We start from the raw sequence: 20,472 nt of genomic DNA on the forward strand, positions 1-20,472 counted from the left end.
TGGACGGGGCTCTGAGCAACCTGATCTAGTTGAAGATGTCCCTGCCCACGGCAGGGGGGTTGGACTAGATGACCTTTAGAGGTCCCTTCCAACCCAAACTATTCTATGATAATGGAGCTTTTAAAATACAGCATTTGTACAATGGAGAGTGCAGATTAGTATTTCACGAGTTCACAAAGACACAGGACACAATGCAGACAAAAAGACTGCAGATAAATCAAAAGCAAGGCAACTCACCTAAAAAAAAAAAAATGCCTTTGTTTCACCTTATTAGCAACAGTAGATACTTGTTTAAAACTGAATTTCCCACTTCTCTATTTTGTGGGAATTACTGAACAGGCTCCTTAAAACATGCACGTTAGGGGAAATTCATGTTCAGGACAAAGCATCTGTGGTTACAAATCACTCCAGACCAAAAAAAAAAAAAAAAATCAACCAGTCAGGACTGTGATGTCCAACAAAAGGAGTATACTGAACAACAGCTCTGTCCAAAAGAACTTATACTCTAAAAACAAGGCATGCAGGGGGACAAAAGGAGTTGGTGTGCTGGCAAGGAAATAAAAGATGGGATAACAAATGTAGCTTGTGCAGGATTTGCATGCCATCTACAGCTACCTGCCATAATTATCTCTCACTACCTACTTAGCAGATGGTGGTTTTCTGTATGCATTATAGCAAAGGTGAGATTTAAAAAAGCTTGAATGTTCAGACAGTGCTTTCACAGGTTCTGTCAGTTTTTCCTTATGTGCAAAGAGCAGATTTGGGGAAAGCATGTGGGAAAAGTTCATAAGCAGAAAGCTGAAGTTGGCACTGTCAGTGGAAAAAAAGCAGAAACAAACCTGGAACAAGCAGCCATGGCAGGACTAAACTCAAAAAAATTTTGAAGACAAAATCAATGCACGTGTATATCTGATCTATGATATACAGAGAAAGCGCCAAAGGAGGATGTTAAAGGAACAGACCGTAACATGACAGAGATGGCTCTAGCAGAGCCATTCTGAGCCATTTTAAGGGGATGGTTTCACTTCAAGAGAAGCAAAGAGGTGACACAGCCATATCACGCTGCAAGAGGGCCAGGATTAGACAATAGTTTTGCTGGTGCATAAAGTGAGAAAATGTGGAGGTAGCTAAGAGCACCAGAAGTAGAAACCTGTTTCCATTAGAATAACCTGAAAATCCTCAACTGACCTCTACAGGGCCAGGAACTCAGCCTACAGAGATATGCAGGAAGCAGCAAATTTAGACTTCATCTGGATCAAAGAAGTCGTCTAAATGAAAAAGAAGAGAACATAGATTTGAACAACAGATGAGGGTTATTACCCCCAAAAAACTAGAGGTAACCTCAAGGGAAAATTCAGTTGTAGGCGGCTTTCCACATTACAATCACAAAAGCGTGATGAGTGACCTGCATTTTTTCCTTTCAAATATGTATTTGCAAGGTGAGCGGAGGCAATTCAGAAAGGCAATTCAGCCTGCACCCTTTAGGCTTCTGTACAGCAGCAGTGGGAAAAGCAGAATAAACATCCAGCAACCACAGCCACACTCAGCACTGCTGTTCACAAATCAGAACACACACAGGGAGCTGCAAGGCCAATTAAATACAGTATTTAATCAACTACATTCAAGTAAAGCATTCTGGCCACAAGTAATAGAAGAATACTAAATAAAAGCTACTCAGGATCTTCCAAGATAAATAACTTCAGAAGTTGCAGAGAGATAGATTTTATCACCCATTCTTTTCCCGACTTACCCTCTCATGTACCACAGCCAGTAATTCATTACAAAATTTTGGCTTTTTTTGTGGATAAGCTGTAAGCTACCAGATACAGCAGCATTCAACATGACAACATTTGTGAGAATCTCTCTCTGCTATCTGTGGAGAAGACTATCGCATATGAAGAATCAGCTTGGCATTTTCCCCAAGTTCTCAGAGAGATCAAATCAGCTCTCAAACTGTTTGGTAAACAGTTTTCTCAATCAACCATAACTTCCAGTTTCAGCTCACTCCACTTTACTACTTCTCCACACACGTTTTGTCCTTTTCCAGGGTAAGTGTTTGGCTCCTCCGTTCTTTTATTTTTATGTATTTTTTTTATATAGTCATATGTATACATACATACACACACACATTTTTGCTTCCTCCCGCCGTCCCACCCTAGCTGACATGTTCCGCTCTTCTCGCTCCTTCTGTTTAACGCCACCATGTGAATGTTGCACACACAGTCTGGTTTGTCATTTACTGTCACCTTTTCACAATCAGGGAATCTATCTCCCACTATTTACAAGTAAGCCTTACAAAACCTCATTTAAAGTTGTTACCATTACAAACAGACTGGTAACAAATCCTGGTAACAACTACTTTGCAAAAAATATCCATATTTGACTTTTTTTTTTCTTTTTAAAGTCCTTCCTCCAGAAGTAGCTACAACATGACACTTCAATGACCCAAGACCTTGAAATAAGGTGTTTCCATGTGCAGGTAGAAGGATGTTTAAACATGTTATGTTTTAGCTTAATGGTAGGACATCCGCTATTTTCAGCAAATAATCCCCAAGGTGAAAAACCCCATCCCATTTCACTACACCATCCAACAATACCTTTCCCCTTATGCTCTTGTTTTGGATTTATTCCAAAATTGGCTTATTTACAGATTGAGCTGCCAGTAATGGAATAGTTTGTAAGACTGCTGTTTATGTGTTTTTTTTTCTAGTACGCAGACCAAAAATCCCAATTAAAAGCACTGTATTATTTCTACCAGCAGTTCTTAAAATTACAGATGTAAGGTAACGAAATACTTAAATATTTTGATATTTTATTACATTTAATCTATATAAATAGCTTGTACTAGTGACAAGTTACAGTGACCCAGTATACCAGCTTCCTTCTATACTTTGAAAACTTATTTTCTACGTAAGAACTAGAAAGTTACACTGAGATATCTTCTGAGCACATATTATCTATAAAGGAGGAGGAGCTTTTGTGCCTGAAAGTTTGTGCACTTTTTTTGCCAGCTGTATCAGCTGATACTCAAGACATTTATCCTTACCTACATATGCAAGCTCTGAGAAAGAACTGTTAAGCAGTTTCTCTAAGAAACTTAGCAAGAAATCAGGTTTCTTAAAAAAACAAGTCAATGGAGCACTCAATCAAAGAGTCAAATGAATGCATAAGGGGTAGGAAAAGATAGTTCTATTTAAAAAAAAATGAGTAAAGAATAGAAATTCCTTAGTTGCAGGAGTCAGGCTAGGGTAAACAGAATCTAATTCCACCCAAGAGGTACGTACATGCACAGAGGTTTTAACCCAGAATGACAGATCAAACAAGAGGTGAAAGTTTCCTCCTAAAATTTTGTTTACTTCATTTCCTCCTTTAAATATCTGTTCAACAGTTAAAAAAATGGGTTAAAATGGATTTCATGCCTCTCAGTTCTTAAAGTTAACAATGCCAGTGCTACCTGCCATCTTCCTGAATAAGCTTCTTCTCTCCCTATTTCTTCTCAAACTGATTTTCCTTCTATCCCTTCGTCCTCTTTCTTTCCTCTTTCTCGGTATCTTTTTGTTCACAGAGCAGCCTGTGCTGATGGTTAGGACACAAGCAGATGACAGCCTGTGTTCTCTTACCCAGCTCCTCCCCTAAACTGTGCAGCAGAAACCACAGGTAAATAGCAGCCACTAGAAAGATAGTAGAAAATATACACAGCAAGTTTCTTCCAGGATCACTATATGAAGGGTGGGGCACATTATTTACAGGGCGAGTCATGTGAAACTACCCACTTATAAATTCATTACAAAATCAAAACAGCACAACCACAGCTCTATCTTATCACCATGTTTAGGCTGGTAAGTTACATTCTCATTTAAAAAAAAAAAAAACAAAAAAAAACCAAACAAACAAAAAAACCCCCCATACAACCTGCCACAACCCAGAAGAAAAAAGGAGTCATACTCTTGTGGAAATTCCAAACAGAGAAAACCCAAAGTTAAACTGGAAAGCCCTTATTACTAAGCTCTGCAGAATATGGGGAGGATGGTAGACTTAAAGAACCCATTTCTACAAGCATATTGATCAATGAAGGAGAAAACTGGTGAAATAAGCAAATAATTAACCAGGTACATCATCAACTGAAACAAATACAAACAATAAATTTAAAAGTATTAATACACAAATTAAATCATTTTGCTTCAGAGTCAGCGTCCTATTAAGATGAAACTGACAATTCACACCTCAGTCTTCTCCATTTAAGTTCTCTGCAGACTTGGTAATGATTCCTTAGATTCACAGGTCTCTTTCCACACACAAGTGATAAAAACTTAAGTAATTAAACTAAAACTGAGGCTGTGAAACAATCCAACTGCTTTGTTGATTGTAAGCGTGAATCAAAGGTTAATTTTGTAACAGCACACTGAAAGAGCATAAAGGCAGCTATCCTCAGAGACAGGCATGCTCTGGACATCCTGTTGTGAAAATGGCTTAAAAGAGTATTTCCACTCAGGGATGGATTTTATAAAATGGGACTAACTATCAAATACAAATAAAAGCACTAGAACAAATGTCCATAAAAGCTTACAAATTTTGGGGAAAAAAAGATCTGTTTCTATTCGCTGAGTAATGCTTCAAAAGCTGAGTCATTACGGCAGGTAAGACTACAAGTAGCCTGAATTTTTAAGGGAACCGGGGAGAGAAAAAACAAAGCTAAGTCCACATCCACATAAACAAACTGCTGTTTTATCAATCCAGTTTTGAAATTACTTTAGTAATCAGTACAAACCCAGATGTGAATATTTGTCAGAAAAACTTTTTTTAAATAACCTTGAACTGATTACTAATGGAATATAAATAATGTATATTACATCTAGCAGTGATTTGCCTAAACTGGTTTACTATTATATCAATAATTAAAATGTTGCAAATTTCTTGTTTTAAACCCTGAATGCTTTGTTGCATTTGTCGCAACAAATTTGTTGCATTTGTCAAGTAGCAATTGCTACTTGACACTTCTATGACCACCAAGAAGTTCTGTTCCCTTCTAGCTGCATGTGTTGAAGTGATGTATTTCAGATACTGAAGTGTTAATACTGTTTGCACTTTGTTTGAAGTTGAATACACACCAAATTTAGGGAAAAGGTAATCCCAAGATTAGTCTGTTTTCCCAATAACTACAGAAACAAATATAGGTTCCCTATTTAATAGGCACAGGTGCCTGTGGGAGTTAAATTATTTCCCCAAACAGGCACAAAAACCCTGCAGAGAACTGCAAAGAATATTTTAATCTCTCATTGCAGAGGACAGTTTAATCAAGCCTTTTTGTTATTATTATTAGAAACACGTGTACCTATGACAAATGCTAGTTTTTTTGCAGATGACTCATCGCGGATGAGAAATTCACAAGCTTTCATTTTGCTCCTACTTGAAGACCTGAGGGATGTACCACGGTTACTTTGTAACCAAGTTTTTTGTTCTGAAGGGGGGGGTTTTGTTTATTTCCCCCCAAAAACGTAGTAATTCTGAAGAGCAGCCGATGTTCTACATGAGTTCTTAAAAAACAAACAAAAATACCCCAAACTATTTCTGTGACAAGCAGTCTTCCTGATCTCTTTGACTACTTCCAATTGCCTTGATAATTGATAGAGAATTTTAAAAGTTATTCAGTTAGATGGCAATTTTTACACTCCTAACAGCCGTGAAGGCAAGTGTTCAAGACACCAAAGGAAGGAAGCTCTGACTCAGCCAGGATGTTCATTGATCAAAGAAGGAAGAGCACACAGCTTCTTCAGTTCAAACCCCAGTGAAAGTTCTCCTCAAGATGACGTTGTTTCCATGCAACAGCCCCAGCTCACTAGCACATCAGAAGTACAAATGGTGGCCATTTATCCTCATAAATATAGATCTGGTGAGATGGTAAAAAAGGTACGTCACCACTCATCAATCCCTATTTCTCACCACATGACTGCAAAACAAAAACCTAATCACGATGCACTATACTAGTTGTTTCCTGGAATGGAGTTCCTCTGTGACAGAGTCTCCTGTGTGATTTTAAACAAACAAACAAAAAAGGTTCACAGATTTTTCTTGGTCTTCTCTCATGTTCCACCTGCACTAGGTTCCTGCAAAGGCCGGAGAGCTCTAGTCTGTGATTTACTGATGTTAACAGCTGCAGGGTCGAAAAAAATTCCTGAGCCAGAGCACCAGGTCTCCTCCATTTGCTAGCTATGAAACTGAATTAAAAGACAAACAGCATCACTAGTTTCAGATTGTCATGTAAATAACGGCAGTATTTGCCACAATAGTACCACGGGACTTTAGGGCAGCTAGGTCTTAAGTTAGAACTAGGAAAGGACAATCTTTGTTTGGCCTGATCCACAGCACGCAGCTTTAAAAGATTGTATATAGCTTCTTTTACGGACTTATGCTGCCCTCAACGGCTCCTGCTGACTTTACGACTTATGCTGAACTCAATGGCTCCTTCAATGGCTCATTCAGGGATCAGCTGATAATCAGTGCTCACATAGTGCATGCCCTGTTTGGTCACGTCTGAATTCACATTCATTTTCCCAGGTTCGTTTTAAGCTTTTGTGTGTGGACATACAAACCCTGCAGCAGAAAGTGAAAAGTGAGAGGCTTTGCAGTGGCTGATTTTTCACTTTCCCTGGAAGAACCTAGAAAAAAGGCATGAACCAGAAATAATCAAAGGGTAGTAAAATGCAACAAGCTGAAGCTATCAAGTTTCAAATAAGCAACTTGCAGGGTGAAGAAAATCAGATTGACAAAGTTTGTTAGCACACTCGGTGATGTGAGAACATCAGAGAAACAGAGAAATTAACGAAACAGAGAAAGAAATTAACAAAATCAGATCTGATAAATATTAGCCTATTCACTGCAAATTCCGTTAATTTTCCAGTATAATCAGGAAACTTTGTTTCCATTTCTGGCATTTTACCTCTCACCCACAACAGAAAGAGATGAACTTTAATTCTTCAGTTACATCCTGTTCCTGTGTTATTATGTTTTCCCACCATCTTGCAGAAACCTGATTGCTTCCTTCATGGATAGCTTTCCTTTCAAGTTTTAGGTGTATTCAAGTCTTTTCCTGGGTGAGACTTTTACAATTCACGATACCTTCCTCATGCAGTAAAAAGCTTTTCCTTTGTATCACCCACCTACAATTAAATATGCCACCTATGTTTATTACAGTTTTTAAACTTTCTTAAGAAGAAAAAAACGTCCTACTTCTACTGTTCCTGACGTGCAGAATAGTTCTTTACCTTGGTATTATTTCCAAAATACATAGGTGTCTACAAATGCAAAGGTAGCTAGCACAGCTCAAGCATGAGATGTTCTTTCCATATTATAAGTGAAAAAGTTCAGAACAAAAAAAGCAGGTAACACAGAAATCATTACGTGGATAGTTCCTTCAGTTTGTGTGCTAATCTGAATCCTTCATACAATACCAAAAAACCCCAATATTACTTAAATAATTAGTAATCTAAATCTGGCCTGCTTGGACAGACCTCACTCATCTCGATAGCATTTCTTACAGCATCATGGTCCTACATACTGCAGTTAAGAAAAAGTACTCTAGTACAATTAAAGTATTTCCTTTTCATCCACGCAGACTTAACTGACTTTGTCCAATCCAGCAATGCAGTTTGTTGCAGTATGATTACACGCCTAAAGTGACTCTAAATGGCATAAGGCGGGAGACAGAAATAAGCTCCATTATATCATTCTCTCAGAACACAAATAGCGCCTGCACAAGATAATTTATGTGTTAGACTGCGTCAATGCTGAACTTTTACACAGAATTTCCCGCATCACCATCAGCAGAAGCAGTCGCAGAGCAATAGTTTTGACAAGGTGCTGACATTTTACAGCCTCGTCATCTAATCCTATTGAGAGCAAGTGCAGACATGATAAAGAGCTAATGAGCTTCTCTGTGCACACCACTCCACTCACCACTGCTGCTAGCACAGGCACACAGCAAACAGAAAGGTCAGCCGACAATGCTCTAGTTGCAACTACTATCATCACTCTACCCCACGCTACTGAAGAAGCCCCAGAAGAATTACGGGGTCCTCATTCCCTATTTTGTCTTATGTAGGGCTATCAGCTGAGAAGATAATACCACACCTATACTTGCTTCTAGCAGAATTTAATGACCTAATCGTAAAAACATCAACACGTAGTTAAAACTATCACTCCAAGAGGTTTTTCAGTCAAGCTGCCCTATAGAAAATAGTTCAACACCTCAAAAGCCTTACAATTCTCTCACACGCCCTTACTGTTAAGGGACGAAAATTTGAGTAAGTCTTCAAATAGCTAGAGATTGCATTTAACAAAATCATGTTAAAAAGGTACTCCATTCAATCCAACACAATGCCAACCTATCAAGCAACTCTTAGTTTCCCTCTGCATTACGCAAGTTTTGCATTTATGCAGAGTAGATTTAGCACATGCTTAGAATAATTCCATAAATCCTAACATGTTGCAGAGCACCCTCTTTCTTGTCTTTAAGGCTCGTACAGGTCTTTCCTGTATACCATTGATATTTTCCTTAGTATTTTAAATATATATATAAAAATACCCAAACACACACATATGCATATATAAAATCCTGAAAAATTTCCTCCTCCCCTCCATAAATTCACACAATCTTTTTCAGTCCTTTTCTTCCACAGTGTCTCACAAGAATTTTAAAGAAACAGTACACATTTCCTCACAGGATATATAAGGTATACACTGCAAAGTGGGGCAAAGGAGCAGGAATTCTATATTACAAATAGTAAAGCTTTAAAAATATCAACAAAGCAGAACATTCTAACATAACAAATGAAGAGCTCTACATTAAAAAAAGACTTCATTATTTCAGTATCTCTTTGTTTGCTTGTTTAATCGTCCCCTGGGACAATCTGTACTGTTAAGAAACATGTAGAAAACAGTCATCAGTTTTTGTTGTTGTTCAATTAGTGCTATACTCAGTGTTTGAGCTCATGCAAGTGTCCTTTGGGGAAACGTCCTGCGTGCCATTAGCACTATTCTTAATGAGGGAAAGCATGAAACTCCTTTAGTGCTCTGCCAGAATTGTTTTATCTTCAAGTCAAAAGAACAACTGCTTGGAGTAACCCCAAAAAAAGCATTTAACAATTACAAGTGGCAAACAATATTCCCAAGCATTATACTCATAGCACTTTTCTATTTATAGGCTAACAGTTATTATACTGAATAAAATATGTATTAGGCAGCTTTATTATGCAGACAGTCATGATTCCCCAGTTAAGGCTGCTACGATGCTTTCCATTATAAGCCCAGTTTTGATCCCTTTTACTCTTTCTGTGAGAGGTAGGGTGGGGAACAGGAGGATGTTTCATGTTTGGTTTCAAGACAAAGGAGAATATTTTTAGGAAGTTTGAGGTTAATTGGACATGCTGCTTTTGAGATATGGGACACAGGCATTTCTTTTTTCTTTTTTGAAGAAAAAAGCAGTTTATGGCAATGTTTTTGTTCATAAAAAGCTTTTTAACTAGTTCTCCAGAATTTCTTTAAAATACAAAATCAGAATTGAAAACTAGGTGAAAGGAAGGTCTAGACTTACAGCTCTAGGAAATACATAAAGACAAAAGATCTAGCACGTTTCCTAGCTACATTTATTTTCAAAAAGGCATGCAAGCTTTTTCCACTGCGAAAAAAGCAAAGCAACAATTAAAGAACACTAGACAAAAACAAAACCAAAAGCAACATTCTTAACTCTTATCACTGGTTCCCTCCCAATTACAGTTCTTCATAAACAGTGGGGGGCAGGGGGAATAAAGCATTCCCTCTCACAGTTGCTCTTTATCTAACTGTCCCCTCATTCTTCATGTCTCTAGGTTTTCTATCTCAGCTTCACAATCCTGACATCAAGCATCTTCACATCTCTGACACCTCCTTGATCCTAGCTTCAGCAGTCTTTAAACCCGCACATTCCTTTTTTTTGCCATCCCAATGACTACCTGGAGACTGGAAAATTTAATAACCAAGGTAAGAGTAAAGCTCTGGCTAAAAGTTTGCCTTTCATACTTGTCATACACACGAGCTCATTTAAACAATGCCTAAAAGCATTCCCTGTCTTCTCAGTGACACACGTGTATATTCTAACACGTGCCCTTACAAAGCATGCACAATGGACGCCAGCTGGCACAAACTCCCCTCACAGAGAGGCATCATGTAGAAGAGCTAGAATTTAAGTAGACGCTGTGGATGACCTACAGAAATGGAATGAAGGCAATTTATTTCAGTTGGATTTTATATACAGTCTTCTTAATGACGCAAGAACTACCTAATTACAGAAACAACGGGAGATCTCAGGGCTAGGCAGTATTATACAACTGCTGAGATTCCACAGACTTGCCACTTACTCATGTCACCTGAAGAGAGGAAAAAGGTAAAAGCACAGCCATTCCCAGTTCTAACTCCAGAAATGCAATGGGGGGCTGCGTATTTCTATCTTTCAGTTCTGTCCACAAAACCGCAAAGTTCAGGCATTTGTTTGAGAGACCGCACACCTGATTGCTGGAAAGATGGACAGCAGAGTCTACTTCTCCTCCCCCTTACTATTTAGTGTACTAATACCTCTTTGCCGTCCTTTCTTTTTACCTAGAGAGGTCAATAAGATTCATTCTCTTAAGTTGTCTTAAGATTGTAGTAAGAAAATTCTTTAATTCTATGACAACCTCACTCCAAGTCCCTGCAAGCATTAGGGATGTGCTGTTGTGTATGTAAGTGTGTGCAGGTCTGGGCCCGACAATTTAAGAATGTGAAGGTCCTTGAATGCACCCAGAGGAGGGCAACAAAGCTGGTGAAAGGGCTGGAAGGAATGTCCTATGAGGAGCAGATTAGGACTTTGGGCTTCTCTAGTTTGGAGAGGAGGAGGCTGAGGGGCGACCTCATTGCTCTCTACAGCTTCCTGAGGAGGGGACGTGGAGAGGGAGGTGCTGAGCTCTTCTCCCTGGTACCCAGTGATAGGACGCGTGGGAATGGTTCAAAGCTGCGCCAGGGGAGGTTTAGACTGGACATTAGGAAGCATTTCTTTACCGAGAGGGTGGTCAAACACTGGAACTTTGGTCAAACACTCTCTAGGCTTCCTAGAGAGCTGGTCAATGCCCCAAGCCTGTCAGTGTTTCAGAGGCATTTGGACAATGCCCTTAATAACATGCTTTAACTTTTGGTCAGCCCTGAAATGGTCAGGCAGTTGGACTAGATGATCACTGTAGGTCCCTTCCAGCTGAAACAGTCTATTCTATTCTAAAAGCTTTGCAGCTGTAGAGGCCTTGAGTCATCATACACATGCAGCAGGCCTCTAACTTCCTCTACTAGAGGTCTATAGTAATTTGGCCTGCTCTACAATGGACAAATACATCTTAGTCATTTTAAGAGGCTGAGACTTAAAACACTGGGGAAAAGTTTTAGAAATGCTGAATTGTTTCTGATAGCATATTTTCAGTTGTCTTCTAAAGAGTTTAGTCAGGTCCATTTTGATATTAACAGATATCTTTATGCAAGTCAGAAATCAATTTCAACAGAAATTTTTTCATTAATTTCTTTATTTTCAGGCTGCTATGGCTAGCTTAAGTTTACATATCTTTCATATAAAAAACAAAATCTAACTTTTCACGTTGGAAAAGATGTATTTTTTAAAAACCAAAACCAGTAATTTTTTTTTACTCAGAGGAGAGAATCTGGAACTAGAAACCTAACGTCAGGTTTGCTCACTTGCTTTGTAAGACATGGGTACTCTCAGAAGTTATCACACGGTAAGTTTCCATATGTCTGCTATGTAGGCGTAGTCTATTATGTCTGAGATGAATGCAAGCTAGTTCCAGGCAAGCTGCCCTTCAGTAAAAATAGAGGTGGGTATGCCTCTTTGAATTTACCCACACAAAGCCACATACTAAGAAAATAAAGACAAATCAGGTGAAGCAGCTGATGCAGGGTAACTGGTTACCCCATTACAATTTCGCTCACGTGGCAAGGCTGATAGCTTGTGTCATGAGGTCTCACAAAGATTCGTGAGGTAGCAGACCTCAAATGCTGCTGTTCTATAGATAGCATTATATGACTCACACAGGACTACAAACTTGAGGGGTTATTCAGACAAGGCTTACAAGTCTCAATGAGCTTTCAAAAATTTTTGTTCATAAAACTGAATGCAAGGATTTTCAGCTTTTATAAGCAGCACTTAAAATGAAAATCCAAACACATTTTCAGCATGTCAAGATACTCATAATATACTTGGACTAGTATTGTTCACAGTTTGAGGTCATCTGTAGAGTCAGAGTTTTGAATTGTCTCTTTCTTTTCATTGCCTCATTACAGTACTAAGTTATAAACAGCAGCAAGACACACACAGATTAAGTTGCTCTTTAAGAATAACTACTAATATTTAGTTTGAACAACCCAATGCACCACAGGTAAGAGGACTGTGGAACTGAATTAGAGCCATTGAAGACTAGCATGGCAAGCTCCTTCTGGTTCAGAAATGCTGAACTGAGCTTTCACTTAAGAGCTGTCTCACTCTTAACAAACTTAAGTTTGTGTAAGACATAAGTACAAGTTAACCTGTGCACTGTTTGTCTTGTAAATTACATAGATATATTTGCTGCTGGTTTATCAAATCAATCCTATGGACATTTTTAAACAATTAAATCATTCAGGGCAAATCTTCGGCTCTCCTCAGCTGAAGAAGTCTTGCCTGAACAAGGAAAGATATACAGGATTCCAAAATGTTTAAAACAAGATTGATAAACAGAAGACACTTTTATGCCATGACCAAGATGTCAAAGCAGCAGTTACGTATTTTGTTGCCACGGCAGTTGCCACAAACAAGGCATAACAATTTTAGGTGAGATTCAGATTGTCAGCAAAGATTTAGCAAAGAAATACGATTTGACAGCAAAAGTCATGAAAGCACTGGGACTTAGTGTCTCAAGGATGTTAGTAAAGACTGCTATTTACAGAGAGGAGCAGAAAAAGATGTGATTGAAACAGATATACACTCTGATGTAATGCTTGTAACACAGAGGCAGAAGCACATTCTGAGTCTTTAGAAGAAAGAAAATGCTAATCTGAGGATTTTAATTCATGAACTTTATCAACTCAGAACGGGATCATTTCACAAGATAGTCGCTCCCACTCTCCTCCCAGAAATTATAACCCTTCAGGTGGGGTAAATGAGTGTGTTGTACATACTCCTCTCAGTCAGAGAAGACCAGCCAACACATTTGTTAGAACTACTCCCAACTTCAGTTTAGGTCAGGGTCCAACTTTTTCCAGTTGTAGTCTCCCATTTAAGTCTTCGTTTAACTGCAATGATAAGAAGACTGCAGGGCAATAGCCTCTCTTATACCAGAGCTAACTTTGCTAACAACAAAGATTAATCTGAGTCCTGATTTATAACCATAGAAATGTGACAAATTCAGACCTGCGGCATGAAGAGGAACCACTGCTACATAAAGAGAAACTGAGCTTAGTGCAAAATAGCATACTTTCCCTGTTTTAAAATAATTTACCTGGAGATATAGCTCTGTGGAACTGATACATGTCTTCTCCAATCAGTTCTTGTGCAACCTGCTTAATCTTCCGTCGGACAGCATCTAGCTTGACTTCAGATTCATTTAGTATTTCTTCCCCATTGGGAACACTGCAATCATAAAACAGAAACTGAAAAAGCAGCTTTCAGAACATGAGCAAACAGTTAAAAAGTATTATATATTTTCTTTTACTAACCAATACATTTTCAATGGCTTCAGGAAAAAGCAAGCCGATACTGGAATGAGAAACAGTTTGACTTTCATTGATACCTACTGCAGATTCTGAAATTCTGTAGATTCTTACCATGAAAATAATCAACCACCCAAACACAGTTCTGGTAGCATGATGTTTATTCCAGACTAGAACTTTAGTTATTGCTTAAGTAAGAACAATGAGAAACACGTGCAAAGGCTTCAAAAAAGTATTCTGGAAAACTAGCAGTATTTGCAGAAGTCCTTCAACCTCTTAAAAAAAAAAATCAGTATTTTGCAATACTGTAATGCAATACATGATTTACTTCTATGTGTGATTTTTTTTTTTTAGGAAGTAATTATGGACTATGCTATTCAGGAACAGCTGAAATATCTGATTCACAACCACAATATATACTTGGCATTTAAAGTTTAGTTTATCTAATTTCCTTTCAACTTCCCCCTCCTCCACCCCCAAATAATCTATATGGTATATTAGTTTACAGTCTATTAAGGAACTACTGATAGACTGGTCTCGAGAAAACATTTAAAAGCAAACAGATTTCTGAAAGTAAAGCCACAGTAGCAGCGAAAGGCAAAGGAGAAGGAAATAAAAATACAGCATGGAAAGCTTCCACTCTCAGAAAAACAGGAATGTCTTACAAAACAGGAATCTAAAATTCAGAGTAAAGAGGAGTTTGTTGTTGTTGTTCTTTCCTCTACCAGTTCCCAGCTATCTAGCCCCCGCAGCTGGAGTAGCTATTTACAGTCAAGGCTGTAGCGGTTACTAGAATTATTGCAATGCCTCTTTGCAGAAGACGACCAAGTTAAAAAGAGGGCAACTTCATAATCCCTATTTATAACTTACTACTATGGTAACTATAAATAGTTACTACTACAGCAGAAATGCATTGATAGGTAACAAAATATAAATTAAAAATAAAAGGAACAGGGAGAGCTGTTATAACTGTAATACGCAACACCAATGTTTGACACATACAGTAAACTTTTTATACAACGGGCTATGCGAAGCTTCAAATCTTCCTGTTATTCTTCTAGTTTGACTGTGGCTTCCAAAGATTGCTTGAAGGCTCATGAGAACACAAAACATATAGAAGCTCAAAACTTCACACAAAAGCCTTGTAAGTTGCAGTATGTGTTGACGTAAACAGAACCCAGGTCACCTCCTCTTTGCACTGATGACCTAGGGTGAGGCCGCAAAAACTGAAACGGTGAAGTAAGTGCAGAGGCAACTAACGTGAAGGAAGGGTGCATGCTCTTCTCTCCCAGCTTGCTGAAAGCTGGAAAGCTCCCATCTGCTGTTATACTCTACTACTCTGATCCCGTTTAATACACCGATAAAATCAACTGAGAAACCTGAACCAGCATCTTTCAATTCTCTAACTGGAGCGTGCATGCATTAGCTCACATCCACCCTAAAGAATGTTTATGGGAAGTTAATTAAATTCCTCTCAACAGAACACGGCAGCTATTAATCACAAATACAGAGAACACTGCAAGGCAGCTTCTAGGTTTCTATGAACACTTTCATGCTCAACGTGACTCACCTGGTAAACCTGTGGAGCAGAAATATTGTTCTTTTGCTTTCAATAGTTATATCACGACTGAGCTTCACAAGCCGTTCATATTTATCATGCCTGGTGTCAAGCTCCAGCTGAAATGCTGCAGAGTCAATTATTACAGTAAGAAGCATGGTTATCACATGTATACAGCGTAGGGGAAGAGCAGAGTGCCTGTGCTACGGTAACCGCTTATGGGCCCCAGCCCCACCAGCCTTTTCCCTGGGGTGCCTTTTCCCAAGGTCGGCAGCGCAGCTGCTCCTGCATGGGGCACGGCTGCGGAGGCCACCGCTGCCTACCACCTGCCAGAGCTGCAAAATTCATCATTAATACTACTTTTGTTCAATAAGTCAGGTTTAAATATACATCAACCCTGATGATGCTTTAAGGCAGCCCAAACAATTTTAAGGTAAAATACTTGTTTTAACTAGTAAAATCTATTCTGCAATACTGCTGTTCAGGAAACTGACTTAAAATTACACCCAAATTCAGTAAGATAAATTAAAAAATAAAACCCGACAATCATTAGTAAATAAGATTCACCAGTCTCTAAAACAAAACAAACAAAAAAAGGCATCTAAGGCACGCACACTGTTAAAAATGCACCATTTAGTAAAAAGAAAGATTGCATTTCACATCCCAACTAGACTTGTCCAAAAGTCAAGTATTTTAATATCCCTAAGAACTAGAAGTACTAAAGCAAAGTGAGATCAATTACTTAAAATAAGATTTCTGACTTACTGATGTAAATTCTGCCTAACTACAGTGAACACAGAGAAGAGAGGATGTGTATCTGGTTATCACAGTCAAACATTATGAATGTTTCACAGATACCATTAACATTTTGTAGATCATTACTCCACTAAATCATTTATACTTACAAGAAATCTAACACATCTCCTGCATAACTGTCTGAGGTGTTAAAGTGTCCGTGCGAGAAGACAGTGAAAATAAGCTAAGAGGTTACATTTTTAAAGGGTCTAACAAGAGAATATCCTTTAGAAAAGCGTAGCAGTTTGCCGGCAAGCAAAGTTTAGATGAAGCTAAAACACCCCCTGTATTTCTCATCACCTTGATAAAAACTCAGTTCCTCTTAATTTTGTTCTGTTCTCCCCAATCTTCTTCTGAAACTCTAAGGTAAGTCGCAAATGCTCCCACTGATCTTTTAAATCTTTCATATGCTTGATTGGTGTGTCTCTTCCAAATTCTGAGAGTCAAGTCTACCACTGAATTATCATAAAGAAGAAATTTTCCCTCAGATCATAGTCACAGGAACTTGAGGGAGGGTGACTGGTACTTTCCTTCGTAGGATGCCACATATGACATTTCCAACGACCATTTACAAATTTCATCTACCAGGAAATTCACTATTCTGAAGATCTACAATATTAGTAATGCCCCCAATCTCTTCTGGACAGTTGCGGCTTTTAGACTTTTACATTAGATTTTAAACCTGTTAGGGACTACTAGGAAGTGTTTTGTGACCTGAAGTAAAACACAGACAGATACGGTAATCTTTAGCCTAAAAGGATGCAAACAGTACCTACTGTACTGTTGCCTAAAATTGCAAAGGATTAGAACTCGGGGGATTCTCCAGGCTGACATATCGAGACCACACAGCCATTTCCTCCACACATTCCATTTTAATGTCTAATCTATTACTGAAAGCAAAGACTTAGACTCTATTGATTTTGGTGGTGCAAAATCAGACCATTAAAAATGACACTTAATAAATCTTAAGCTTACAAACCAAGATACTACCCACTCTCTGAGCTGTCGTATTTAAAAATGTATTAAGCAAAACAAGGTGTAACGGAATACTCCTTGGGTTTTGATTCATTATTATTATAGAAGACAATTTCTCACTAATGTTTTAGAAATCTTTGGTGCCAACAAATAACTATATCAATTCAAGTACAACATTTTTCCAAAGAGATGAAAAAGAGCAAAATGTGTATAACCATTTAATTTCACACATTAAGTTGTTTAGATTCAGGGAACATAAATAGAAATAGTGTGCCACTCCAGTTCACCTTACACAGCTTGCTCAATTATAAGCCACCTGGAGCACACCTTTTCTTAACGCTTGTGCCTGACATGGAGACAAAGACCACCAGTGTCTCCATCTGGGGCTTATAAGCACTACAAAGAGTGGATCTTTGAAAAGCTGAATAAACTGTGTCCCTTACATCCTTTCTGAAATTAACCAAACGCTGCTGACTGGATCTCATGGGAAAAGAGGGAAACGAGTGTTGTTTTGAGTTTGAATTAATGGCAACCTTATGATAAACTGATATGCTTAAGGGTGAAAAATTAAAGTTGAAAGTACAGTTGCACTACTCAAGTCAAGCACAAGTGTATGTATGTTATTCAATATAAAAGTTCAGGGGTCAAAGTTAATCATCTGCCAAGCTGACTTACACAGAAAAAAAGAAATATCTGTTTTAAAGAAAGCAGGGAAATTATATGATGTCAAACTGACCATCTATAACAGCCATCCAGCTCTTACTTCTTCACCCTTCTTAGCTTCATAAAAAATAGGTGGGACAGGGAAAATTTTACACCAAGAATTAATCTGTCCCCCGCATCACATCTCCTTCCTGCTTCTGTCAAGGCTTCTCATTTCTGAAGCTCAACTTTGCCTTGTTAGGGCTTGTCTAATGAGAAAGTTCAACTAAATTTACTGGAGTTTAAATCTGGTTTTGTGAAAATCCTATAAAAACAAGGTGGTGGGAGAGAAGTTTACACTTGCTTATTTAAAGAAACGGAAATACAAGCTAATTTTAAAGAGGCACTCAAACTGAAATAAGTGTCTACACACAGATCTATATTAGTTAGCTAAACTCCTATTTTTAAAAAGTGCATGTGTGAACAGCTACCAACTCGCAAGTCAATGCATCCAGATTTACATTTAAAGTAGCTTAGTCATCTATGCACCAACAGCTAAGAGCCTTCTCAGTCTCCCCAAAGGTAGCCATCTCCTCCTCTTGTCCCCGTGGCTCAGATTTTGCATTACACCTCTGCAGATCTTACAGTTTTCTGCCACCAAAGGGCCCGGTCACCTTTGCCTGGCTGAACACTTATGCAATTTGCTTAGCATCAGGTTCAGCACAAGCGGGATGGGGAGGGGGAACAGCAGGTAGGATGAAAAAGGGAGCAAGTAATGAGTCGGGTGGAGCTATGTGAAATCCCACTCTCGGGACTTTACTGCACAAAAAGCAAAACACCAAGCTCTAAATGTATGAAGTATGAGTCCAACTAGTTTCAAGTTTCTCCCCCAGAGAAAGCTGGTTTATTCCATCACTAAGTACTAGTAATTTCCTAGCAATTTCTACACCACGTGTTTTTATAATCTGGCTTTCCAAATGCTTACTTACATTTAAAAGACATCATCATAGCTGAAGATGGATTAACATTCTCCTTTTCCTCTCTTCTTTGACCATGTGGAAAATTGTCATGCTTTCGTTTTCTGAACCCGCCCGATCCTATTAATAGAAGATACACACCAAAAAATAGTTTTGCCAGAGCGTAAGCAGCATCCGAATGCTGTCTTCAGAGCATTCCTGACTGTAGCCACATTTTACAGCATAGAATAAGGTAACTGGATGAACCTTATTACCAACTGACATCATCTTCATGTTAGTATGCTATTTTTTCCCACCACATTCCTAGTGAAAATTAGAAAAAATCCTACCAATTTCAATGGATGAGCGTGGTAGGATCCTAAGTCCTTTTCTTTTTTTTTTGTAAGGTCTTCACACCCTTTTATGTTTCCTTTCTGTAAGGCAATGGCTGCATGGAAATCCTTGTGTGAGCAAGGGCCTACAGGATTAGACCTTTTTTTTCCCCCCTTTCCTTTTTTTTTTTTAAATTTTAAATATTCAGTTTGACAGGAGTCATCAAAACTACAAGTTTTTCATTACTGTAATTATTCACGTCTTCAGTAATCAGAAAAAGAAGCAAGGCATAATTTAAGTAGACTACCATTATCCAGGTACGCAGGTTTAGCTCCTGCAGCGTAGCATCTTGGGTCCTTACGCTCTGCCCATTAACCAGTTTCTTCTCTTTTCACTCCGATATAGCTGTTCCCTTCAACTGGCCTTATATGCCTCTTCCTTAGCCTCCCTTTTCAAACCCTCACCTAGAACTCATCTCTTTTGGACTGTGTTTTACTACTGATTTACACTTTGTACTGTTTCTTCCTTTCATCCTTCCTTCACCTAGGATTGACTCATTGTGTCATTCATGTTTCAACCATTCCTCCCTCTCGCTACCTCCTTTTGTGACAGCTGTACACTTTGTGTTCCGAACAGAGGCCAAAATTTGGCAAAGTCTGACATACAAGCATACCTTTTTGAATATGTGGAGTTCTCTCAATTTCCTTAAAAGAAGAACAAAAGGAAGCTACTTAAAAGTTACAGACGAACACTGGATTTTAAAATGTTTCCGTTTAATTGTTTATTATCCCAAACCAAAACCAGAAGTGGGCGTAGTTACTTTTCTAAAAGAGGAAACTGAAAATCATTTTTTCCTTCTTTTCTGTTAGGACCCGAGTTCAGGGTTTTGTTTTTCCTGTAGCAGTTAAAAACATTACAAACACAACCCCTGAAATAGTGCAGAGAATTAAACTCTCTGCACTATTCCGAAAGTTGGGAACATCATAATGACCTACAGGAAAAAACAGGCCCTCCTGAAGATGGGGGGGGGGGGGGGGGGGGGGCGGAGGATCATACAGCTGGACTATCTATAAAGGGATGTCCTCAGTGTGGCAAGTCTCCTGGGGGTGTGCTTCGCCTTAATTTAAAAAAAAAAAAAAAAAAAAATCCAGCTTCCTTGTTGCAGAGCCTACTTTCTGGCTGAAGGGAGGTCTGTGGGACCGCCTAGGCTAAACCAACACACGGGCCACAAAGCAAGTGCTGCCTTATTGAAGGCCAGTTACCGCTACAAGCACTTTACAGGCCTAACGCACCCTCAGCTTTTGGCTGTAGCAACTGCTTTTTTACCACGAAGGATGATTTCTAAACCTACATTCACAGACATATCTGTAAAGCCCAAGTGAGAGGGCGGTAACACCTCTGAAGGAAGGGTCTCTCTCAGTGTAAGGGCAGAGTTTAGTGACACAGTTGAAGGCAACCATT

General features: G+C 38.7%; 1 protein-coding gene across 1 annotated transcript in view; it reads right to left on the reverse strand.

Moving 5' to 3' along the window:
- The window catches only part of TSNAX (translin-associated factor X), a 23,884-nt gene extending 4,180 nt beyond the window's left edge, over nt 1–19,704 (reverse strand). The window contains exons 1-4 of the mRNA XM_009329172.1: nt 19,685–19,704; nt 18,712–18,819; nt 15,323–15,437; nt 13,542–13,672 (exon numbers count right to left, since the gene is read on the reverse strand). Coding sequence (XP_009327447.1) covers nt 13,542–13,672; nt 15,323–15,437; nt 18,712–18,730 — 265 coding nt within the window. The 5' untranslated portion in view covers nt 18,731–18,819; nt 19,685–19,704. The remainder of the gene's footprint in view (nt 1–13,541; nt 13,673–15,322; nt 15,438–18,711; nt 18,820–19,684) is intronic.
- Between the last annotated feature and the right edge of the window lie 768 nt (nt 19,705–20,472).

The sequence above is a fragment of the Pygoscelis adeliae genome, unplaced genomic scaffold (assembly GCF_000699105.1).
Source record: "Pygoscelis adeliae isolate BGI_AS28 unplaced genomic scaffold, ASM69910v1 Scaffold77, whole genome shotgun sequence".
In the NCBI taxonomy this organism is placed as follows: Eukaryota; Metazoa; Chordata; class Aves; order Sphenisciformes; family Spheniscidae; genus Pygoscelis; species Pygoscelis adeliae.